At 40.1% G+C, this 26,458-nt stretch overlaps 2 protein-coding genes across 6 annotated transcripts in view; both read left to right on the top strand.

The window, feature by feature from the left end:
• aff4 (AF4/FMR2 family, member 4) overlaps positions 1–5,319 on the top strand; it is a 35,068-nt gene extending 29,749 nt beyond the window's left edge. For all 5 annotated transcript variants that reach the window (XM_061085378.1, XM_061085376.1, XM_061085374.1 and 2 more), the window contains 4 exons: positions 168–261; positions 422–465; positions 742–977; positions 1,522–5,319. In XM_061085378.1, the coding sequence (XP_060941361.1) occupies positions 168–261; positions 422–465; positions 742–977; positions 1,522–1,649 (502 nt within the window). In that variant the 3' untranslated portion in view covers positions 1,650–5,319. The remainder of the gene's footprint in view (positions 1–167; positions 262–421; positions 466–741; positions 978–1,521) is intronic.
• A 3,747-nt stretch (positions 5,320–9,066) lies between these two features.
• The window catches only part of shroom1 (shroom family member 1), a 32,041-nt gene continuing 14,649 nt past the window's right edge, over positions 9,067–26,458 (top strand). The window contains exon 1 of the mRNA XM_061085381.1: positions 9,067–9,240. The gene's annotated coding sequence lies outside the window, so the exon portion shown is untranslated. The remainder of the gene's footprint in view (positions 9,241–26,458) is intronic.

Here is a 26,458-nt window from a genome sequence, read left to right as displayed (position 1 = left end):
TGGATTTCCATTTGATGTGGTTTACGTGTGGCTTGTCTTTAAGCTCCGACTCAAAATCTTTTCTATTTGATAAGGAAATGTTGTTTAATTCAGAGACTCTCATGTCCGGTCATTGCTTTCTTCTTGCAAAGTCGTAAATCAATAAATGTACTTATATTTCTCTCCAGCTTACGATGCCAGTCCCTCCTGTACCTGCGGTTATTCAAGCTGAGGAAAGACAGTGCACTCAAATACTCCAAAACACTCACAGAGCACTTAAAGGTACATTTGTCCTCAAGAAGCTTGAGTCAAGTTTTGCTTGGCAAACTCTCAGAACCACAGGAAGGCAATATGAATTCCATGAATATAGTTATCCTCTGTGAATGTGTAACCTGCTCCTTGTCTGTGTACATAATGTTCTCTCCCTCATTTTGTTTGACAGAACTCTCTGAGTAACACCCAGGCTCCCTCTCCTGGACTGGGAAAGTAAGTCATGTCCTTCTTTGCTGTTAAAGTGTTTTCCACACGCATGTTAAATGTTGAGGAACTGAGTCATATTGGTTTGACATTTTCCGATGTTAGAAATTCTCCCAAAGAAAGAAAACACTGGAAATATTAATGTTTTTATTAACATCTTTGCTGATACCTGTCGACCTGCTTTAATTTTCTTGTTATGAAGAACAACAGGAAGTTTGGTTTGGTTTTCAGTTTGTGCTCAGTTTGCTTAAATGCCACGTTATGTCCGTCTGTGTCCTGATGCAGTAAGGCAGCGGGTATGCCCTCTCCAGTGTCTCCCAAACTGTCCCCGGGCACGGCCGGCGGCTACTCGTCAGTTAGCAGCAGTAGCAGCGCCAGCTCGTCTGTGACCATACCTCAGCGTATCCACCAGATGGCCGCCAGCTACGTTCAGGTCACCTCCAACTTCCTGTACGCCACTGAGGTCTGGGACCAGGCTGAGCAGCTTTCTAAGGAGCAGAAAGGGGAACTTAAGAAAATAGGTATTTAAATATATATTTCTTTTGTCATTGAAGATATGTTTGAATTGTCTTAATTTTGGATGTAAAAATATTATGTATAAGCTCCTGCAGCTTACACATACACTGTTGATTACTTACTGCATTCACATGATCTCATTTGCATATTGGTGGCAGTAAGTTTTCTAGTCCTATTTGTTACCGAACAGTGACTGGAAAAACCTAACACATCCAAATTGCACCAATTCCTGGATATAAGTCCACTGAATATGCTTGAATATTAATTATTTGCTGGAAATGTGTGATAATGTCTATCTTGCTAAAAAGGGAGAATATAATCCAGATTCACTGCCAAAATTTGATTGGTTCTTTCTTGGCCAGTGTCTCACCCTTCCAGCAAGTTGCGTGGAAATCCATTTTTTAGTTTTTGCGTAATCCTGCCAGCAAACAATCAAACTAAACACAACCTCCTTAGCAGAGGTAATTATTTTAAAGAGTGAACAGATGAAATGATAGTTAATATACTGAAGCTCATACTCTCTCTCTATTGCTGTCTCTTTTTTCCCAGACTTTTTCCTGGAGTTGGACAAGGTGATGGGTCCTCTTATCTTCAACACCAGCAGCATGACAGAACTGGTGCGTTACACACGGCAGGGCCTCCACTGGCTGCGCCTGGACGCAAAGGCTATTCCCTAGTGAGGACTCTCTCCCTGCTCGCTGCTTCCAGACACACCCACCACCTCAGCCTCTTGTGCTCAGCAGCGTGTGCTCAAAGGCACATGCATACCCTCAACAACATACATACAAACAACTATGAACTGTATGCACACACACACACACACAGTCCACCTCTGGTCCTCCATGTACACACAGGTGAAGAACTTCTCAGACATATCTCCAACACTGTGTCCATTTTCTACACCAGCTTGCCAAAAACACTGAGCAATTTAGAAACATCTCACACCTTCGACGGCACCGCACAGGGAGAAGCATCAAAAACTGCAACACGGGGAAAAATACGAGCTTATCGCCATACGTCATATATCGGCATTCTTACAAAACCTTTGAAGTGTTTTTATCTCTTCGGCATGGAAGTGCTAGACAAATTATTTATTATCAATACACTAAAAATGGGGTTTTGGTTTTTAGGCTACTTTGGCTTTTGACTTTTTCTTTTACTTGGTTTCACCAAAGTACCTCCCATGAACACCAAAGGTGCTTTAAAATGAAGGTTTCTCTTTATCATTTTTGTGCCTTGTATGTGAGCTACAGGAAAGCAAACGGTCACTCGTCATACCTGAATAAATTATTTTTAATTTCCCTTTTTATTTTTTGCTGTAGCCACAGTTGTCATGTTATGTATTTTAAACTTTGAACTGTCAAGGGAAGCTGGCAACGTTATCGTTTTTAATCGAACCGTTTTAAGTAAAGTCCTGGTCACATATTAGTCAAGCTGCCATTTTGATTGATCTTCCCATCAAATCCCAATGGTTAATCAGAGCAGGCCCACAGGTTAAAAGGACTTTAGGAAGGGCTACTGCAGCAAATTAATACTTCTGACACAAACATACACAAGCGAATGTGGTGTCATTTTATATTTCAGAAACATGAATTTATTTTTGCCCCGACTGAATCCCTTTGGTCCAGTTGGCTGTGAGGAGCAACCTGGCCTCTAGGGGCTGCTAGTGGGGCTTTTAGACTCTAGGCCTTAATAAAATTGATCACTCTATACAAGAGATTTTCTGCTTCTTTGAAGCGCAACCATACAAGTATCTTCCCATGACATGTTTTTTGAACCATCGTAGCAACTTTTGTCCACCAAGCAGTTTCCTTGAGGAGCAGTCACTTCCAGTCAGTGTTATTTTTTTCTTTTTGATCCCCTTGTTTGCTCAGTGCATTTTTCTAAGGAACAGCAGGGAGTGTCTATAAGTATTGAAGATCGTATCCAGTTATTTATACAATGCAGTTAGTCACATCCTAGTTTCTGAAGCCTGGGGACGTGTGAACACTAATTCGGCACAAGGAAAGCAAATGAATCGGAAATGAAATGTGCTCTTTAGAGAGGCAAACATATTAGTGATGCAGATTAGCAGTTTTGCATTTATTGAACAAAGAGTTTTAAATCTACGATTATATATTTCAAATAAGAAGTATAACGGCCAAAATAGATTTTATTTATATACCAAGCAGTTTTTTTCTTCTTCTGCCAGAGCAGAAGTCTGATGTTTCAAATGCATACGTTTAAACAGGGTTGAGCAGGGGTTATAAGATGCAATGTATTGTATATGTAATAGTCACTATTTAAATTTTAAAGACCTTAATCCTGCCTGTATTACAAGACCGTAGATGAGAAATGCCAGTTGTTGTTGTTGTTCAGCAGGTGAGGGAGACACAACCGAGTAACTGTGTGCCCACTGTCCAGATAAGAACATTTCTGTTATTTAAAATTCTGGATGAATGAAGACATTTTGGTGTTTGATGGTCAGTGACACAAAGAACTGTCAGATTATTTTTTGATCCCACTTCCTACAGAAACATGCTGGAAATATTAAAGCCTGGACCAAGTAGTATTCTTGGAAACTATTAATGGCTAATTTTGTTGTAGACGATTAAGGGCAAGACAGTCAAAGAGAGATCGTCGTTAACTCTCTTGCACTTTTCTTCTATTTTAAAACATATTTGGTGTTTGGTTTTTTTGATTAGTCACCATAGTTTTCATCTCAGCAAAACAAAATCTTTAGCATCACTCTGTGGCCCAGGTTTCACCTTTTTCCATTGTTGCGTTTTTGTATTTTCTTTCCATCACCGGCTCCCTGGCCTTTATTGTTGGAGGGGATACTGTTATTTCCTCTTGCACTTGAAAAGGAGAAAGTTAGAGGAGGTATTATTTTAATCTATGCAGGATTTTTACAAAAAATTGTCTTGTTTCTGTGGAAAAAACTAATTTTTAGGCTTGGGATTCCCCCCCTCCCCCACTTCTCTCTTTTTTTCCGCCTCAGTGAGAAACCTGTTAAACTCAAGTGTCCAATGCCTTTAGCTTTTGCAATTTTGTGTACTGGTTTAGTATATATGTATATAGATCTGTTTTTATAACCAAACACCAATGGCTTGAGCCATTTTGTACTAAAAGCTGGAGGCCACTTTTCTCATAGGAATTCCTCTGTGGGTTTTGCCAGCCCCGTCAATGTCTTCATACACTGGTACACTTTGTAAGTACAGGTCCGCGCCTCTTATAGTCAATTGTACAAATTTAGCATTAGAATTATTTTTAACTGTTTGCTACTCACACTTATTTATTTTTCTGCCCCTTTGCTTAATATTTTTTTTTTCTTTTTTTTCTATTTTTGCCTTTTTAAGGACTACCATTTTATGAAATAGGAAGATGTAAATGTACTGGGGTTGTTGATGAGATTTCATTGTAAGTAGTAATTAATATTAATTCTAACTTTAAAGAATCCAGGGTAAGATGAGTTTTTTTTTGACATTCAGTAGGAAGATGTTAACACTTGCATGTTTCTATTTAAATACAAATGTATAAATTGTAAATATAACATTTCTTTAAGGGTGAATTTCTACTACAGGTTGACATTTTTATTAAATTTAAAAATCCTGTAAATACATTTTGTGAGATACTTTACGCACATGTTTTTTTTTTCTCTCTCTGTGGGCTTTTCTGTTCTCTTCTTCCAAGTTGTTTCAGATGACATCCCAGTCTCTTAATGCTGTTTATCAATTTGATTTCTCTTCCTTTTTTTCCCCTTACTGTGCTCGTACACCTGTCTTCTGCTTCACTGTCTCTCAGTATCACGTAACACCACATAATCATTATCGTCTCTAGATCCAAGTGCGAATATTTTGTCTTCTCTGTATTTGATATGGAGGCGTGTACTTTTCATGAAATGTATATTGTCGCTATCACGGGACGTATGGCGTGTACAGTCTGTCGTGTCTGTTTCTTCCTCACGAGAGATGTATTTACTACGTGTCCCTTTTGAACAATTGGTCCAACATGTCTTTTTGAAACAGAGGTATTTCTCTACACATCGAAACAGTTGTAGCAGTTTATACAATATGTTGTATGACGCCATTGTTTTTCTAAAAGTCCTCTCCAAGGTGAGACCTGCAGCATACACTATGTACAATAGTCAAAATTCGATTAGTTTTAAGGAAAAGTGACGATAGAGATACTATATATGATCGATGCAATATGATTAAAGGTACTCATTGAGTTTGATCTTCAAACTTAGGTTATGTAATTTAAAAGCATTCTTGTGAAGTGAGTATTAATTGTGACTAATGAGAGTCTGTCCTGAATATTCTTTGTATTTTGCCGTATTGAGAATAAAATATATATGGATATGTTTAATGGAGTTGTATTTATTCAGTCTTCGGTGTCTCAAACAAGAGCCACAAAACCATTGAAACATTATTTCTTTAACAAAGATATAAGATATAAGGCAGAGGCGGTGGACTAGTGGCAGAAACTTGGACTATGGGCAGAAAAGGTCTCTGGTTCGTCTCTGGTTTAACTCCACGGAGAAACAACAAAAAGACGAACCTGGATTGATCTGTCCAAAAATCCAAGAGGATTATCCCTACCCTGTCTAGTGCCCCTGAGCAAGGCACCTTACTCCCCTAACATCTGCTCCCCGGGTGCCCACTGCTCTGTGTGTTAAAAGCAGAGGTTAAATTTCCCCATGAGTGTGCCTGTGCATGTGTGTGCAATCTTAATCTTATTATACTTGTATGAAAGATGTTTAAACAAAAAGGTAAACTCATTAAACCTAGAAAGAGTGTGTAAGAAGGACTACATTTAAATCTTTGAGTGGCTAATCAGGATCACTGACTTTCTATGGTTTTCCAAACTGTGTTTTGGTTCCACATCTGTTAAGTAAGAACTTTTCATAATGTATAAATAGTACAATAGAAACGTAATCTAAATATTATGTGGATAAAGACTGAAAAAGAAAGCAACTAAGTTAGTTGCAATCAAGTCTGTCTTATTGTTGGATTTGCCTTTTTAAAAGCACATGTCAAAAATAAGTAAAAGTCCAAATCCATGGCCATATAGAGTTGATAAAAACAGGATAAATAGAAAAACAGTAAATGTTCATCATTCAACATGTAATTGTTAATACATGGATGTCAGTTGTAGCTCAGCAAAGTGTGTGATGTAGAACACAGTCAGCTTCTGTCAACCGTCCAGGCCTGTGAATAAATGTCCACCAAGTGGTCACGTGCTGCTATTGTCACTGCTGTCTTCCCGTCAGTTCGGTGGTGCTCTGTTAATCTTTCTGTGCGTGAAGCGAAGGTATTCAAAGTAGTTTACATAGCTTTGCATTGCAGAGCCTCTTAGAAATGATTAGCTGCTTTCAATCCACATTGTGCTGCCCCCAGAACATTAACTCTTCAGAGGACTTTGTTTCATTGTCACGTTGCTTTTCCACATTTTACTCTGAGTTTGTTCTATAATAGGTTTTTATTTGTGATTATCATGATAGCATTTCTCTAGTGACAGTTTCAATGTCTAATCAAAGAGCTAACTTCTACTACACGACAGTTCAGTACAACTTAAACTCAAATACTCTTCATTTCAGAGAGAAATACTGCACTTTTTAAAAAAATTTTTTAATTTAGAATACTTTTTAACAAGATTTAAAACTGAAACAATACTGTATGATCAGCTTATTAAGTACAAAGCATTGGTTTGAATTAAACAACTCAGTGAAACATGAAGTGGTTAAATTTAGCTCCACCTTGAACAAAGTAGAACATAACACCACATAGATAATGATAAACCAAGAGGACTTTTACTTGTAATGGAGTATACTTTTAAGGTTGGTATTTCTATTATTACTCAGTAGGGAGATCTGACTGCATTTACTTGAGCACTGTATCCTAAGTATCATTTGGAAGTAAACATACAAACATTTGATAAAAATTAGTTTTTTTTATACAATAAATGACCACAAGGTTAGTCAATAGACAGTAAAATGAACCTGCCACAACTTTGTTGATTAACTTTGAAATATGTTTCATGTAACGCTGCAGCATTTTGTTAATTGGAATAAACACGTTGGCTCATGCTCGTTGCAACAGGCGTTTCTCAATAGTTTCTGAATCGGTGCAAACCAACAATAAGTTGATTAATCAGCTGATTAATCCATGCTGAAAATAATCACAAGAAGCAGGCCTATACGCAGTGGTTTATCGTGATCTTTATTAAGCTTTGCTCGGCTTGGTTTTTCCTGAACATTGTTGGACATTTTAGAACCACTTGTCAACTTCACTCCTTGATCAGTGAAGCTGAATTGTAATCCAGCTGTCAGGCATTAGTACTTTTACTGCAGTAAATATTTTAAATACTTCCTCCTTATTAAAGCTGAGTTTACTATAAATTTTCTTTTTGCTTGTGTAATATTTTTGAGCATGGCTAGAAAGGAGCCTCTGACCCAAGCATTTAATTGCCAGCGACTGCTGAATGTAATTGTTGTGCACATGATAAATAAAGTCTTGAATCTTGAATTGAACTTTAACTCTCTTTTCTAATCAGTGTTGTTAATACTGTCCTTTTGCTCACGTGGCATCTATCGAGCTTCTGTAAGGTATCTACGTTTGTCCCTGTGGTTAATAAGTTTATTTTGTAGTTCTTCCTGACTCTTGAGGGTTAAGAACAGGAAGATGTTGAACCTTGTTCTGCCCTACGAGACAAATTGTGATTTGTGAATATCAGCCACACCGAGGCTGTAGTCATGAAGTGAACACACAAGATAAATATATTTTGTTATTCAAAACAATGTTTAACACTGTATCGTAAGTCTAACGTGTGCTTGGTAATACAAACATGTTTATGTTTATTTTATTTAACCTTACATATACATTTTTTATATATTTGTAAATACACTTACATAAGTATATCAAATTATATCAATAACACATAAATCGCTTGAAACTAGCATGTTTACGCCTTAAGACATAACACAGCAAACACATTAGGGCCCACAATGTTTAATATTTTATTGTAATATTTATTTTACAATGAAGAGAATTATATGCACTGCTCTAGATCTATGAAGACAAGCAGAGTTATTTTAGCAAAAGAAGATTGATCCTACACTAACCTGAGTCATCTTTTCTCCTCCTCTCCTCCTCTCCACTCTCTTTTCTCCTCCTCCTCTCCAGTCCACTCTCTCTTCTCCTCTCCTCTCCACTCCAGTCATCTTTTTGCTTATTATAACAGTTTTTTATTATCTTTATTCGGTCAGTTTATTGTAGGGGGACAGTTTAACCTTATTGAATGACTTTTATAACTCCTGCCCTGGGCCACACACACGACATGTGATCATAGAAACACTTGTCAAATCCGCTCCTTGATCAGTGAAGCTGAATTGTAAATCCAGCTGTCAGGCATTAAGTACTTTTACTGCAGTAAATACTTGAAATACTTAAACCTGAGTCTCTTCACTGAAGAGACCCGGGACCCCCACTTGACTCTGACTTTTATTCCACCCCCACACCTCTAGGATGTGTTAAATTAACACATTATATCATATCATATTATATTATACTGCATTACATTACAGTACACTGCATTACATTGCATATTGCAATCTGACACTGTTCACTGTTTTGCATTTAGCATTACACGTTTTACTTCACTTTTTATATCTTTTATCTTTTATATATTTTTATTCAGAAATGTTTATGTCAAAATAAATGTTACTTTGTATAAATATGGGTAAAAAGTGAGTAAATAAGAAGTATACAGTGAGTAAACATATACTGGTTTCCTATTTTTTATTGCTCTCCTATGTATGTTGTATTTATTGCGTTTTTATGTTTCTATGTTCATTGTTTGCACCAATAACCAGAGCAAATTCCTTGTGTGTGTAAACGTACTTGGCAATAAAATACTTCTGATTCTGATTCTGATTCTGAACAAAATCAGGCAGAGAAAACTCCACTTCTCACCGCTCCTGCAGCGCTGACCCGGGACGACCAATGGGATGTCGTGTTCGCCCCGGAGCCGTCTCTGATTGGTCCGCTCGCTCTGTCTGTCCGCGGAGGAGGAGGAGGAAGAGGAAGAGGAGGAGGTGGAGGTGGGAGGAGGAGAGCCAGAGGAAAGCTCATTATTCCCGCAGCGACACACGCTCACTACCTGGAGAAAGTAAAGCCACTTTCCCACGTCAGGGGGGTTTCTCCTCCGGGTTCTATCCACCGGAGCAGCGGCAGCGAGGGGACCAGAGTAGGGGCCACACGTCCCGGAGAAGTGCCCGGGAATCAACAGGTGGGTTCGGCTGCGAGCAACAGGTGCACCCGGTATGGTTTCGGTTGTCTCATCCGTCTCTCCCCGGGAGGAGGAGGAGGAGGACAACCGAACAAGATGGCTGTTAGCTTGTTGTTAATGTCAAACCTTGTCCAGGTTCCCCGGGGAGGAAACTTTCATCCCCCCTAAGATGAGCCGGGGCAGCTCGGCTTGTTGTCGGAGGAGCTGACGTGTCACAGCAGAAATACTCCATTACAATACGACATCATCTGCCTCCTGCAGCTGGGTGCTCAATGTTCAGGTTGTTGTCATAAAACGGGCTTTTCGTGCACGTAGAGCCGCAGATGACCGGTCGATTAATCGGTTATTGACTTGGTCGACGCTGCACAAATGATTGGATGCAATCTTGATAATCCAGAAATCACCTTTCAAGCTGATATTCCCCAAAATCGTCTTGTTTACACTCATGCAAAGTTGGAATTTTTATTTATTTGACCTAATTTGCAGTTTGGGGGGTTTGAAATGTTGATCTTACAAATGAGATCAATATTGACCAAACCGCTAATCGATCGATTTATAAATCATAGGAAGATCAGTAATAGTTAGTTCCAGCCCCAGGTGCAACAAGTGTTCTGTTTATTAATTTTTTGATTAGTGGTCAAACATTTAGCTGATTTGTAAACTCTAAGAAAACTAAATTGACAAAAAATGTAGATAATCAACAAATTCATTCATCTAATAAAACAAAAATTCCTTGTTTGCATTCAAAAAACTCATCTGTTTTGGCTTTTTTACTTTCATAATTGTATTATTACAGTTTCTTAGGGATAAGTGCTTAACGTTTATGTGATTGACTGATTTGTCAATACACAGATAATCAATGGACAATAACAGAAAGCTAATGCAAGTTATTTATCTATTAAAAATAGATCTTGACCGTTAGTGGCATGAAAAGCATTAAGGATGAAAACAATGTTTACTTGCGGTGAGAGCACGAGGAAACAAACTGCAACCCAAACTTCTGTCATCACCCTCTTTAATTACCAATGTCAAACTATTTGTGTTGTGTTTGTCAGTCATGTGTCCTTCCTTAACCTCATCTCCTCGCCTCAAACTGATACCTGGCCCTGAATTATGCACAGGAGGGCCTTTCTACCTAATGACTGGACAATGTTTTATTTAAAGTGGGGACAAAAGGCCCCACGGCTGTGGCCGGGCGGCTTTGCAGGAAACCAGACACTGGTGTTTTGTGCTGTGGCTGAAACTGAAGCACTCATGCGGCCCGCTGGTCAGATGGTGGGAGCTGGGGGGGGGGGACACACTGGCCCCTCTGTGTGCTGGTGCTGGATGCCGTGCCTCCGGCCGCTGACCCAACCCCCTCGACTCCGCTGCACCCACAGAGTCTGACCCGGAGGCTGCAGCGAGACCCTGACGCAGACGTTAGTGCAGAGTAGATGTGCATGTGGGTGTCAGGCATGCATGGACTATAGTGGTGGGGGAAAAAATCGATTCAGTTACAAATCGCGATTCTTGTGAATGACGATTTTAAATCGCCATGCTGCCTCCCAAATCGATTTATAAAAAAAAACATATTTATGGGTTTATACCGGGGGGATATATGGGGGGAGCAACATCACCCCAGAGCTTGTTGACCAGCTCTTGTTTTTGCACAAGAATCTAAACATACCCAAGCACTAGCTTTGCATCGCCTACATGCAAACAACAATGAAATAAAACTTGTAAAGCTCTAAGTGAATTTGACTGTGTTGTATTTGTACTATGATTCAACTTTTTTCCATGGTCCAATATTTAAAAAAAATAATAACCAAAAGAAATCGCAGGAAATCGTAATATCGAATTGCAATACTTACAGAATAGCAATACCCAAAGAATCGCAATACATATCGTATCGCCACCTAAGAATCGTGATAGTATCGTATCGGGAGGTCCCTGCCGATTCCCGTCCCTAATGGACTATACACACAGATGGACAAAGACAAGAGACTGGTGTGCTCAGAGGAAGGCAGAGTACCGTCTTTACACACGTGCCTTCACAAACACCTGCGGAATCGAAACTCTAGTGTTTCATTGCTTAGATAGTCAGGCATGAGTGGATGTCACATTAAATAGTGACACACCTTTTGTCATTGTTGTTTGCAGTTGGTTTAATTTCTAATAGCTTGAGAAGGTGGTGCCTGTGTGTGTGTGTGTGTGTTCTGGAAGATTAAAGAGGAAAGGAAGCCAGAAACAAAAGATGGAAGCAAATAGAAGGGCTGGGCTATAAAATAGAGAAGGGTCACAAAGCCATGGGCCATACATGTAAACTTACCCTGTTGAAACAGTATCTCTTTCTCTCCGTCTTTCTCCCTCCTTCTAAGGGAACAGAAAAAGTGCACATGGTGTTGATGGAAAAAGCCATAAAAATCTGAATTAGTTTGTGCTGTGCAGTAACTCTGGACCTCTGTGATTAGGAACCAACTAGATTTGGTTACCCAGGGAAATTATGGCTGATAAGATCCAAATTAAACATTTGGAATCTACACTGCTGATATTTGATATCGAATTAAAAAGAGCAACTACTGAAGTCGTAGAAATAGCAGCTTAAAGGATGACAGAGCTCTATCAAATTGCGTAATGCTGCTTTAATTACATTATAATCACCCTGTATGATTTCGGTTTGGACTCTGCTGACGGTGTCACAGTGAGAGAATTGACGAGGATGTGGCAGGAAGGGCCGAGAGGTGTAAATCAACTTACAGGTAGTCAGTTTGTGTTATTCTTACCTGTTTTGTTTTCCCTTTTTATTCCCGCAACACAAGTGTGATGTTGTCACAGCCTTTGTAGGGTGAGGCTTCCACTTGTGAGGCTTCCACTGGCATTGTTGTTTTCAGGAAATAGAAATGCTCCTAATCCTTTCGGAAGGAAGAAGCTAATGAAATGAATTACTCATTGTAAGGAAATGGGGGAGTTCAGTGGTGATTTATTTTTTAAAAAGGGTTGACTCCTGCTGGCTATAGTTGGGTATAAGAAAGGATTGCTTGTGATAATATTGATCTTAAGTATAAACTTGAGCCAGACTTTATTTTTTGGCCGATATGAGCCTTTGACAGATATATTGGTATCAGCAATGGAACACAAATGTGAGATTGAGAGGCTCTACAGTTTCTGCAGATTTTCTCCACCTGGCCTCCGAGAGTACCTGTAAAGTAGCTATCGACCAAAGTCCATCAAAGTCGTTATTACCACGATTGAATAGGTTGTAACAACTGATCAGGATTACATATCTTTGAGAGTATAGCGATAAGATTAGGACAGTACGTCTTTGTATTTTGGAACTTTTACATCTTGTCACTGTAACATAAAACTGTCGATAGCACAGGGTTTTGGTTCTTGAGTCATCATGATGTCATGCTGTTCTTGAGAATAATGTCATTGGAAAAGCTGATAACAAGCTGAATGCATGGTTGTTATGTGCAGGTATTCAGGTACGCTGCGCTCTCGTATTGCATCATTACTGGGAGGTTATTTCAAGCACTGATAAGGTGATGAGGGTGAATGATTTAAATCTCTGGAACAAGAACACTGAGCAGGAAGAGAAAAATAACACAAATAATAGAAGGGAAAATCTGAGGGTGTAACTGGCAGAAAAGGGGAATCAAAGCTTGTTTGATAACTGGGATGGAATTTAAACAAATGAAATATTTATGACCTCAGACCAATCAAAGAGTGGAACGTTCTGTAGATTCTTATTTTTGGGTTCACAGGAGAAAACCTGTAATTTTGATGGTTTTTATATATATATACTTTATTACAGGCTCAAGGCCCTCATGGTAAATGTGATGTGGGTCAGTTAGGGATATATACAGTAGTATGTCCTTCATATCAGGTTAAGACAATGCAAGGGTATCTCTGACAATAGTGAGGGAAATTGCTTGTTACCACATAGGTCTAGCAGTGATGTATTCATGACTTGCCTGGCAATTTTGAATATGGCCTTGTCTTCCATGAAGAGCAATCATAATGTAAAGACTTATTTGCGGTCTGCAAATGTGTTGTTTTGGATCTTAGTCATCTTAAAGCTACGTGAACAACAGCAGCTAAAGTGACATATCTTTTTTCTTTCAGAGTTCATGAAGAGCAACAGTCAAAAGAAGAGGAAATATTAGATTTAATTACCTAAGCTTAAATTACTCCACTTTCCTTCACTTAAGTCAGCACGTAAAAGGAATATGGTGCATTTTTGGGCACACTTTTCCTCCTCATGCATGACATGAAATTCCTGACATTATGACGGTTGATATTCAAATCACCATCCACCGGACTCAGACATTCACAGCCTTACTCCATGTTCTCTATTCCCCCACCTTTCGTCTAGTTTCCTCTCTTCAGTTGTCACTTCTCAGTGGCCAGACACAGGGCCTTTTTGTTTCCACCAGGGTTAGACCACTCACTTGTCTGCAACTGTGAATTATAGTCGGATCCTCCTTCTTTTGTCAGAGGAACAGAAAGGGCTCTTCAGGTCCTATACAGCAGATGGATGTGAAGGAGACAAATGGCTGCCAGAGATAATCACTGGCTGATACGAGAACCCCTGAGGGCAGGTGGGAAAGTGTGTATGGCTATGTGCGTCCGTCTGCCTTTTCTGTTTATCTGACAGAACCACACCTACACTATTGTGCGCCCCTATAGGACTCTCATTGTGACATGGGAGTGTCATGTGTCATGTGTGTATTCGTGCATGTATGTGGTGTCAGTTTGTTCGTAACCTTCGTGAAGTCCAGTTGAATTTGCTCTGTGCATTACCGGTTGATCAGCGGATTCATAGTGAAATCATCAGATCCATTCATCAAAAAACAGATCCTTCTCTGTAGTGATCCTCCTGTTCAAAACTCCTCAGGGTGCCTTATATGAGATTTACACAAACCTTGTTGCATTGACCTAAGACTGCTACTGGATTTTGGAGGCAGATACTAATATTGATCCTATGGAGTTCAAATTTCAGACCATTATACCTCAATAGAATTGTTTTATATATGAACTTGATTGGCTCATAAACCCTGCCTCCTCCATGTTAGTGGTGGGACATGGACCAAACTAAAAAGTCAAAGTCAAATCCGAATTTTTGCGTGTTGTACCATCATAATAGTCTCTGTTAGTGTTGCTGGAGGGCTGTCTCATGTTCCATAGCCCCTGATGAAGAGGTGTGGGTGAGGGCTTGTCATTGAGACTTGATATTGACTAATAAAAGAGGAATTTACATCTGTCAGACATGTAGTTTTCTTTGAGTGTGTGTGCGTCCCGAGGTAGCTGCAGCTTTTGCTATTTTTGACATTGAATAGACTTAAGATTAATAGATCAATAAAATAATGAAAACTGGCATTAGCTGCTGCCCTTAAGTGAGCTCTGACCCATGTGTTTTAGATTTTGTCTGCAAATAACTTATTTAACTGCAATCTGTTTTATTCCAAATTGGACCTTTGAGTCCTATAATCCAACTGACATGAATGAGCCACAGGAAAAAAATTAAATAACCATCAAAATATTGATGTAGCCTACTCAACCAGCCGTGCTTAATTGGGCAGTGTAGGAAAAGCAAAATAATAGTGGAAGAAAAAATTACTGAATTGGACACAAGGGTGTATTTGATCATATCGAAAGACTAGTAGGAGCAATGGTCCTCGTCAATAATCCGACCACTTCCGTTCCTCCTCAGGCCGTCACACTACATTTCTCCCTTCCAGGTTACAAAGTCCAGAGTGTGTTGCGCTGTTTTCTGGTGAAGTTTAATCTCTGTGTGATTTGTTTTACAGCCCAAAGCGCCACCTTACCCCCCACCACCCACCCCTTCTCCTCTAACCGCCATCCCCTGCTCTGAAGTAAGAAACCTGCTCTGCCAGCAGTAAAAAGGGCCCATTGTGACCAGGACCCCAAAATTAACCACGGTGGCAGACGCGGTGCAGGGAAACACAATAGAGATTAGAAAACCCTTGACTCCTGAGCATGACAATCAGCACTATCCGGTTACTGTATATGTTTCAAAAGCAAGACGATTAACAGTTAACATTGGCTGTTCCATTTGGGCAGAGGCGTCAGTATAATGGGAGATCTCCTGCAGCCCGTAGTCTATTGCCTGAGGTGTAAGTGGGACTCTGTAATTATCAACCCATTAAAGACACATTTGTTCTAATAGTTGTGCTCCGACATGTGTTCTGTCATTGAGCTGGAATGAATGAGAAATAACGCAATCCATATCGCAAATGAGCCGCAAGATAAAGAACTGCTGTATCCAGGATAGAATAATAGTTTTCTTTTTCATTGTTACATTATTTTCATTTTAAAGCTGTTTGCAGCATAAAGCAAACTTCTCAGGGGAAAAGCGCTTACCCAGGATTACTCAGACTTATCAGCCTGGAGAAAACCGTAGGAAAAAACCCTTGATCATCTGCTTCATAATGGCCTGAGGAATGACAAAACAAGCTAAATGCTAACTCGGTATCCACCTTGAACAGATTAATTAAATGTCAAAAGCTGTCAACGCTGTCATGCCAGATGCTGTGGGTTTTTTTTCCGTCTGCAACAAGGCTGAAGGAAGTAGAAATTATATAAAGGCTTATTACTGGTATGATTTCTAAAAAATGCAGCAGTGCCAGTTTAGTGCAGTGTCTGTGAATGGAAAACCAATGAGGAACCTGTTGAAAGCTGAGATCTTTGCACTTTAAGCCTCAGTTTTGCTTTTCTAGCGCTAAGCTATCTACTAAATCAAATTTATTCTTGGTTTATTTTACAAGGAAAATTCCCCCAGTAGTCTTGACTCTGAAATTGAGAAAGTGCGAAACAGGAGACAGGAGGGGAGTTAATGGTTTGCCAGATGTTTGGCTTCTCTTATCAAACTTCCTCAATGTTTTATTGTGTGGCCAAAATCAAGAACTTTACTGTTTATGACGGGTGATACAAAAGCCGTATTGCATTACATGTTTATGAAGTAATAACATCTGGTCAGGGATCAACTTGAGTAAATGACATTTTTGGCCAGATTTGGCCATTAAAGTCCACTTCAGCTTATATAGTGTTTATCTCAGGTTTGGTGAAATCAGAAACCTAGATTTTAAAGGCTAGCAGTTTTCAGAAATGTTCTGTATTAGATTCTGCCTCACATGGGTGCAGTGTTTGCTATTTTTAGTTAAAGTGCTTTATTAGCGTCTGCCTTGTTGTTTTCCTGGTGCCCTAATATGTAAAGTGGGTGGCTGTAGCTCAGGAGGTAGAGAAGGCCGCTGGTTCAACTGTCAGCTCCTCCAGTCTGACGTGTCCTAGAGCAAAATACTGAACCTTAATTGCCCCTGGTGACAGCGTACGAATGGTGTCTGACTAAAAGAAAGTGCTGTGTATAGAAGTGCTGATGAATTTGTGAGCATAAATGCACTTTGAGTGGTCGATATGACTAGAAAAGCGGTATAAAAATGTTTAGTCTTGAAGAACAGAAGCAAAAACGTGTGTGAAATACAGACTCAGATTTGGAGTTACACTGGTCTCCTACCAGTGAAAACTATCAGTGATTTGTCCCAGTTGTGTGTGTGTTTTACTGACACGTTTCACAAGAAACTTACCTGAGTAAATAAATGCAAAGTAAACATTTCTTTCTATTTGTGTCTTTCAAATTTTTTTCTTCCGTCTGTCAGTTTAATTTGCTTAACTTCATTGGACATTTTGAGTGTTGTTTAAGTGATTGAGCTTCATCAGCAGCCTTGTTGGGGTCAGAGAGGGGGAGTTAACACTCAGACTGTGTCTCTGTCTACCTGGAGGCTTACTCAGCCATTCAGAACTGTGGTGCAACACTGAGCAAATGTTTCCTTGTCGCTGTGTGTCCACAGGGCAGCCTATCATGTGTCTGGACTGTTCCTTTCATGCTTCTTAAGGCATCCTGGCAGGTATAAAAAGAGAGATTACAGGGATGTCTGTTCGCTTTCATCACGCCGTATTAGATAATGAATGGTGACCCAGTTTCTCACACCTTTCTTTTCTTATCCTTATATTTTTCTTTTGTGTTCTGCTGCTTCTGCTTCCTTACCAGACATGATGTCACCAACGTGCCCGTGTCGCAGCAGGAGCTCCATGTGTGAATGAGTAAGCCTTTACCTCGCAAGTCAGACTCTGCCCCGTTTGTGTGTTTACTGCACCTTGTGAAGAGCTTTTCAGCTGAATTGGGGCAAGTAGGAAATGTGCTATTTTACTAGTTATCCATTAAAATGACCTCAGGGAAGCACACATGATTTAAGATTCTCTTCACTCATTGGTCAAATTTTATGTTCGTTTTTAAATGAGTGTTGAAGTGTGTGTGTGTGTGTTGAAATGTGTTTATTGAATAGCTCTGCAAAGCCACACAGGTGTTTGCAGTCATTCTGGCTCTGTTCTGCTCAGGTTCATGTTTGGTGTTGGTAAAAATTACACAAGCTCAAAACTCAGTGTAGCAGCAGAAAGATAATGGTGAAACAAAAAGTACAGTGTGTAAACAGCCACAGAGGGCTGAGAAGAGGTCTAATCTGTCAGAATGGGGAAAATAAAAAGTGGGATGAAATGATGGGGATCAGAAACCGGTGTGACCCTTTGGCATAATTAGTGCATGGGTGTGGCTCTGTGCTTTGCATGATTTCAACCATAGCTCCATGTACCTTCAACCCGAGCGGAACTCCAAAGCAGTGCTACATCCACTCTCCTAGTTTTTAGTTTTGCATCGCTGTTGCTATGTTTACGTCAGCCGTCCACACTACTCAGGAGTTTTTAACCGGTTGTTTTCTGAAACTAAGCAACCACCTGCAGAGAAGATAATCTGCTTCTTGTTTAGTTCTCGAGAGAGCGTTCAGGGGTTATGCATTTAGGTTTGTTATTATGTACGGAGTGTATTGCTAATAAGTTGCTGCACTTCTTTTGCCAAAGATTGTCTTGTTTTAAAACTCTTTTTGAAAAGAAACCTATTATCATAAATGTACCCTGAGTTTGTGTATTGTCACTTGACTTGATGTCTGAATCTCAGCATGCAGTGGGTGTTTGATGGCAGTGGAGTGGAGGCAGGAGTGTGTTTTTCCCCTTCAAAACTAGTGTACAGCTTTGAATTGCTCTCTGGTGTCTACAACTGTCCATTCACTGGCTGTAATTGCCTCATATTAGACGGGTCTCGGGAGCAGTAAGGCCAGACGAGGAATGCTGTTGTCCTGGAGCTCAGCCGGTCATTTAGCACTGCAACCTGACTTTAGCCACTCCAGGAGGTCGGGCGATTACAGGAGGGGAACACCCAGTTCTCATTATGCAGTCTGAGTTTCTTAAAGTGAACCGGATAGTGTGTTGATGTGGAGACTCAGGATTTGTGTGTGGCTGCAGAAGGATAGAGGATAAAGTTTTGTGGGTTTTCCCATGATGGAAATTGGTGTGCAATATTGGAAAAACCCAAAGGCAATAGCCAAAGAATCTCCATCTGCTGCAGCTAGATGGAATGCTTGTCTGAAGACGGCCCGGTGGAGTCGGAGCAACTACATCTGAGGTGCCGTTGTTAAACACAACAGGCAAATCATGTGTTTGGCCCCTGGTGTGTTATTAACCTGGCACTTCTTCCTCTGGCATCTTTCTTCACTGCAGGATTATGTAATTATGTAATGTCTTTACTCCAAAGGCATTGCAACAATAACTCTTTCGTCATGATACAACAAAGTGTCATGATACAAAGCAATCGGCATTTACTGAATATGACTATCCAAGCTTGATTTTACTTTACATGACATGAACATTTAGAGAAGGTAAAACTGAAAAATAGAGGTGTTCAAATTGGATTTAAAAGTGTGACTTACTGACAGCTCAGCAGGACTGATACCTTTCGAGCTTGTATCTGTCCAAACTAGCTTCAGGGATTTTTGATTTAATAGATCTGGCTATCGACAGATAATTTATTGAAAGGGATAAATCAAGATCTTCAGGTTCTCAGCCATTTATATTTTCTGGTTTTCTTATTCCACTATGAAAGTAAGTTGAGTATTTTTTTGGACTGTTTGTCAGACATAATAATTTATTTGATGACACTTTGGACTTGTGATGGACATTGTCCACAATCGAAAGCAATAAAGTCCCAAATCTCCACGTTACTTTATTCCATGTAATCATGCAGGTTTATATCCCGGTGATCGTCTCTGTGCACATTTTGTTTGTTCTCTTCCAGGAAGTGTCCTACAAGCTGTGCTCTTATCAGCTGTACTCACCTGCCATCTGCACAGGGCAGTAGAGGACTGATGCACCGATGAATGTCACTTATGTAAGAGATATTTGAATAGAGCAGCGTACTCAAAGTTTTCAGACGAAGAATGATGTTATTACATTACTGCTGTTTACCCAACTGATAAATAGATACTCTGTTAGCTGAATAGAGCACTTTACATATTTATATTCAGACGTAATAAAACAACAGAAAAAACATAAGATGCCTCCATACTGCTTGTGTGGTGTCTTTAGAGTTTCCGCAAGCCCCGACATTCATATTTGACTCAAAACAAGGTAATTTACACCGTGTTTTAAGCCTAAAAGTCCACTGGAGGTGTATTTCTGAAGTACAGGTCGCCAGTTACTTCGATTGTATCGGATTCGGCTGCAACAAAGTTTACCCCTGAGACTCCAGAAGTGTTTTGTGGATTCAAACGCTTCACCAGACCCTCCATCGGCATAGTGTTGAATAGATAATGAGTGAATTTTTAGGTGAACTGTCCCTTTTAGGTGTCAAACCGAAGGCCATTTATTAATTGAGTATAACAACCGATTTGCTTTACCTGTGCTAGCTGCTTACCAAGCACATTTCATTCCACGTGTTTCTGCTGTAAAGTGCCAGGTGATTGGCCTCCTGGTCATGCTTACCCAGTTCAGATTGTTTTACTGTATGGTTTATAACATCTTTGATGTTGAAATTGCCTGAAGACAATTTCACTTTCTATTACTTTCTCTTCTTTCTCAAGGAGCAGAAAGATAAGAGGACACACATTGTGGCTCTATTATAACAGTCAGAGCACATGGTGTCAGATGAAAGGTTTATATGTATTTAAAAAGATTCCAAATCCACTTTTGCTAGTTTAATGGGCCGGGTCATTGGTGAGATGTTTAGCTTGTAGTGTGACTGAACATTTGCATTTACCTTTGCATAGTTGTGGACAGTAGTTGTGTGATAGTTGCCACTGCAATATCTCTGTATCAGTACAGAAGAAACCCAGTGAGGGAGATTTAAAAGGGTTAGGGGTGAGGCTACACCTACAAGTAACTCATATCAAATACAAGGAATATTTGTTAAGGTGTATATTTTGCTTACATATTCAAATTGTCTTTCCATTATATTGCTTTTCTGCACTGTGTTTATTTTGTTTCAGTAGGACTCCTGACAAAGGTCTTTTAATGCCAGTTGACTTCCTCTCTATTAACAATATTTCTAACCATGGCAAACAAGAGCAGCAGAATAGAACCAGGTCATATCGTATGACCTTTATGCGACACCGCGCTGTATAGTGTGTGATAAGTCCGTAAATGGCTTTTGCATCCGATTTGACCAGCATTACTACATTCCATGAATAGTGCTGTAAATACTCGTTAGGGGCTAATGTATAGATTTCGCACAAAGATTTCGTTGTTCCCTGCTGTTCGTTTGCAGAAAGATTTCCTCAGACTTATTTCTTCATTTTATGAAACACATACATTTAATTAATTAAATTACATTCATCCTCCTTTGGTCTTCCGTCACATCATGAACAAATGCTGAACCTCTCTTAGTTCTGTTCGGATTAATTAATGATTGGTTATCTTGACAGAACAGTGAGGTCAGTGTCTCTGTGACAAGTCTTTTGCTCCAGTGATAAATCTCATGTGCTCATGGTGAAGTCACGCAGTGTGTCATCGCTGTCGCAGTACCAGCCCAGGGGCCACCGCGGGTGAATTCCTGCATCTGTTTTGTCTGTGGTCAGCTGGTCGGACCACGACTCATTGTATAACAAGACAGAGATGGTTGCAGCAGCCTGGTAGGACAGAGACGACAGCCTGACAGGAGCTGACGCAGGCTGAGCTAGCTGCTAGGGAGGATGAATTTGACTCAGTGGTCAGTATAAGTCTTAATCCTTGTTTGCAAAGGTTGTTAGACAGATGTTTTCCAAAGAAAAACAGGGATTGAAACAAGTGTCAAGACCTAACTCAGCTCCATATGAATTGCTTTGCTTCCACTTCTTAGTGTCTTTAAAGACTGTTGAGAGACAAAGTGTTGTCCTATAGAAAACACTGGGAACACAAGAACAATAGCTGTTGTTGCTTTTCTTTAAGGACAGCATTTTTCCCCATTATGGTGAAGTCATGGAGACTCTCCCCACCTTTTGAACAGGAAGTGGGTCATTTTTCTTTCTTCCTGCTGTGTTTGTCCACAACGTCCTGCAGGGCCAAGTCTCTTCTTTCTCACTTTCTGTTTTTTTACCTACTTATACATTCCTCATCCTAGTCCTCTTTTCTCTTTTCACTGTTGTACCACACATATGATCTTAATAAGGCAATCTCCTACTTTTGTAAAGATCAGATGCTCTGACGGATTTTATCCAGTGAAACTTGTTAATCTTAAGCCGTGAGATCGGACTTTAGTTTGGCCCGGGTCTTCTTGACATTGACATCGATGGTTACTGTCTTGCATCAAGAAAGTTTTGTCTGCTTCTGCACAAGTAGATGGACGTTAATCTCATTTGTTGCATGACATTTTATGTCAGCTATAAAAAAAAAGTGTTTGAGATGGCACTTGCAGTGTTTAGTTTGGCTCCTGGTTGTCCAATGGCAACTGTGATTGCCCTTTTTATAATCATTCCATATCTGACTTTGACCCCGGTTAATATATTTTGTGGTTCTAACACGCTTACCAAAGAGTGAAAACAATATGCTGCAGTAAGGATGATTTTGCACGGCCTCTTTTTAGACCAGACACACACACTCGTGAAAATACAAAAAATGGCCCATAGCCTTGTTCTATTCTAGTGCAGAGGAATTTCTGCAGTGTCCTGTTAAACTCACCATGACTAGATCATATTGCAGCCCCCTGGGGGGTCCTTAATACAAAAGTAATTGTCTTCTCAGAAGCAACTCAAAGGCAATAAGAAGTTTATCATTTGCAGAGTTCATTTTGAAACCTACTGCTGCCACCAGCGATTCCTGCTTAACCAGTTCCTGGTTAATCGTTGACCAGGAAAGATACAGAAGGCTGTTTTTTATTGCTGAGAATGTTATTATTAATATATACACTTTTTGACCTTGTTGCATTTGTGTGTGTGCATTCACTATTCAGTGGTGACAACAAGTTTCTTCAGGTTTGTTAGTTTTGGTGGAAACATCAACTGTAAATTGAGTATCATTGATATTAATATCGTCAAGTCAAGTATTGAGGTCAGATCAGTGCAGAAATTCAGAGCTTATTTGAGTGTGACAGCTTGTCTTGTTCAGAGAGAGATTTTAGATGCTGGTCTGAGAACTGCTCAGCAAGATAGAGCCACAGTTTCCTTCTCCGAATGGACACAGATTAATCTCTCGTCTTTTTTCAGTTTGATGCCCATGAGAGAGAAACTGCCCTGCAGGCATCGGTGATTACACTGCACAAGAACACGGCTTTCCCTTTCCCGCTACTAGATGCTTTGCTATGTCAGTAATCGACTCCCGACCACTTCCACCTTTTCAAAAACGGCTTCCTCTCCATTTCTGTTTGATCGGACACAATGGGAATGATGTCTTTGAGGTCCTGTGGGAGACTGGATCCCAGAAATTAAGTCATAGCTGAGCATTGTTGCTGCTCTGATGCCTTCTCCATCTGTTTTATCCTCACAGATTTCTGATTAGAAGAAACCAGGTTACCGTTTCTGATGTCTTGTGTTAGGTTTCGCCGGCCTCCGGTTACGGTTTGCTCAGTGATGGAGGATGGAGGGTCAATCAATATTTCTACTTTACACTGTGAGTGATTTAAGAGTTTACTAGCACATGTTCACGTGAAGGCCTCCGTGGACCTAAAGGTCAGTGGAACTATTTTAATCCCATGGTAGCTTAAATCATGAATGCTGTACGTAAGAGTGACTGTGATCTACTGTATGCATGTATTTGTTTTTGTTGCGTATGTAGTCAAAGCTCTGATGCTTGTCCTTGAGTTACATCACTGTCATGTGACATGTCTGTTTTTAAGACATAGTGACTACTCCGTCCTTTCAGGCAACAATTTAGCTTACAGTTAAAATGTTACCCCAATATTAGGCAGTAGGAGTTGTTGGTAATGGCGTCTGCATACAGTCCAATTTGGTTTGTGTTAGAGGCTTTTAACAATATTTTCTAGAAAGCAGAAAATACAATCACTTTGTAGACATTTTTACTTTTTGCAGAAACATCATAGGTGCAAATAATAAAGTTAATCAAGGCTCGGTAAAGTAACACAAAGACTATGAATGTAGTAATCAGATGTCTGAATTCATTTGTTGGACAAACTCTTGTTGTTGACAGCCGCAGTCTGATTTGCTCTGAATTCTGGGTAAAATAAATCTGTTTGTGTTCTGCTAACTCATCAGTCAGGATATTTGCTTTCTCTCTGCTCGCACCACTACATTGTTCAGAAACCACAAGTTATGATCCATAATTCAATCTTTTCATTTTGAGACCACTGGTAAGCAGGTGTCATTAGTTGTTACCACGGAAACATGGCCCGTAATTAAAATTATTTTTTGTGAAACTCTGAGAACAAAAAATGATGGGTGGCCTGATTCTGTTTGCGATACCGGTCCTGCTACTCTAATGGTATGCAGCCTTCATTAGTAATCGTATTAATTGCACCTACTTACGACATTTTAAAATGTGTGCAGTAAGATTGTCTTGTAATGGTCTCATCAGTGAAAGTCCCTGATTGAGAGTGACAGTGCTTACAGTACATTTTTGGGGACCAACCCATTCAGCTGCTCAGTCAGGGGTCCGTCCGCCCATCATCATTGTCTTTGTCAGCAGACACAGAAGGGCCAGCAGGGCTAACAAGATTATAGGTTTTGGTCTGCTAGTGGGTTGGCTGACTACCGAGTACCGACTATAACTCCTCATATTCCTGGCTCATCTCTTTTTTTCCTCTTTGTCCTGCATGTTTCTTATCTTTTTCGACATGTGGGTTTGTGGCATCTTTTTGTCGTCTGTCTTATTCTCTATCTGTCATTTGGCCTCTGCCTCTCAGGTGCCTGGTGGTCCAGTCTCGTGGCTGCATGGCGAAGGTCATGTGGAAACACATAATCACCAATGAAAGACAAAGGAAAAAATCTTAAAGAATTTACCCCCCCCCATCCTTCATTCCTCTCTCTCTCTCTCTCTCTCTCTCTCTCTCCCTCTCCCTCCCTCTCTCTCGCTCTCTCTCTCTCTCTCTCTCTCTCTCTCTCTCTCCATCAGAATCACTCTCTGTTCCCTCTCTCGCCTTCTCATTCACTGGTTTTAATAAACACAATCTAATTTAATAAGACACTGTGTCCTTGCCTGACCCTTTCCCTGACAACGTTGCAGTTCAAAAAAAGATATATATGCTCTTTAAATGCTTACAGTTCTTACAGCTAACTCTCTGATGAGAGTTTTTAGCTGAGTTACCAGGAAGAAAGTGGCCATGAGCTTATCCTTTGTTGTTTGTTTGTTGTGGAGTTATCGTGTAATTACGTGTAGAAATTATTTTAATGATAAAATGTTAAAAGAAATTGAAACATAAAAGAAACAAATAAAACGGGTCCAGCTTGTTTTCAACTTGATGGTGGCGCATGGTTAACTAGGCCTACACATTTTCAAGTGTCAGGCTGAATACAATACAACCCTATGGTTGTCGGTGACTGTGGCTTCATCCATCCGAATACGGATTGTTAAATATTCATTTATTACATAGCAATGCATTACGCATATCCCTTAACCATTCACGCACACTTGGCATGTACATACCAGTGTAAACAGGAAGCAGATTATCTACTCTGCAAAATCAGAAGAAGGAGGAAAATGTAAGAGATTTATTTTCTTGGACTAAGGACTACGTGGGGCTGTTGTAACCGCTGGCAGTCGATAACAACCAACCACAAAGTGAGTGCTGGTGACTGCATCATCATTTCCAAACGTCTCAGTGTTAGCCCGTCCATATGACAATGCATTTTCAAACTAAAACAGGGCCAGCAGTGTTTCCCCATTTTTGGTGCTGGAATCGTCTGGGGTAGTGCAGACGATGCATTAATGCAGCAACAGTGATGTGTTTTAAACCTTAAACGTAGCAATGTGAATGTAGCCTGTATATCAATAATTTCTGCCAAGATTTCCTTGAGTTTTACACGTCATGTGGTTTCAATACTTTTTTCAGCCTCTGTCTCGTAAGAATCTGTCTATGACATGGAGACGGTAACAGCAGCAGTGAAACCAACAACAACAACATAAACCTGGACGCAGCTCTTTGCTCCACTTTGTCCGACACTGTGCTGCTAACAGTAGCAAAAACGTGTGCATAGCTGAGCACCAGGACTGCCAGCCACAATAGAAACAATAGAAAAGGCAGACAGGGCCTTTGTCTAATGAAAAGCTAATGATGTCATTAAGAGCGTGTTTGACCCAAGCAATAGACAGATCAGCGTTTTACGGTGTGTTTCTAGGTTTTATGGCATTGGCTAATTGCTGTGGAATTAGTGTTGCTATTCACAGCACACTAAATCGTCATTCTCATTTTAACTTTTCTTGTGCATGTACATTGAATAGTTTTCATTTTCAGAACACTTGAAAGAGACCAGCGATCACTGGTGTGGCAACAAGTGCATGAATCAAACCCAAGGTTTCTAAATTAAAATACACCATGAATTAATTCGGCCTGACTCCGGTAGTAATTATGATCATTTTCTGCTGTCTGTTATTGATTAGCATATTCTTTATGAATTAGGGAGATTAATAGGTGTTAGAAATAAGAGAGAAAAGGGAAAATTGGTGTGATGGTGGGGATGTTGGTCTTTTTTTTTGGGTGGAGGCTGGGAGGTCATCTATCCCACCACCGCTTCCCCCTCCCCTGTTCTCCCTCCTGCCTTGGCCAGTCTCCATGTGCCGGGCTCAGGGCCTTGGGAATGAATGGCGCCTGGGCTCTGCTCCGTCTTTGAAGCCAGCCAGGAATGCGAGGCCTCTTTTTTCTCTCTCTCTCTCTCTCTTTCTCTCTCACTCTCTCTCTCTCTCTCCCTCTCTC

This window comes from Limanda limanda, chromosome 14 (genome assembly GCF_963576545.1).
Source record: "Limanda limanda chromosome 14, fLimLim1.1, whole genome shotgun sequence".
Classification (NCBI taxonomy): Eukaryota; Metazoa; Chordata; class Actinopteri; order Pleuronectiformes; family Pleuronectidae; genus Limanda; species Limanda limanda.
The sequence above is the reverse complement of the archived record's forward strand: the minus strand, read 5'-3'. Positions and strand labels throughout refer to the sequence as shown.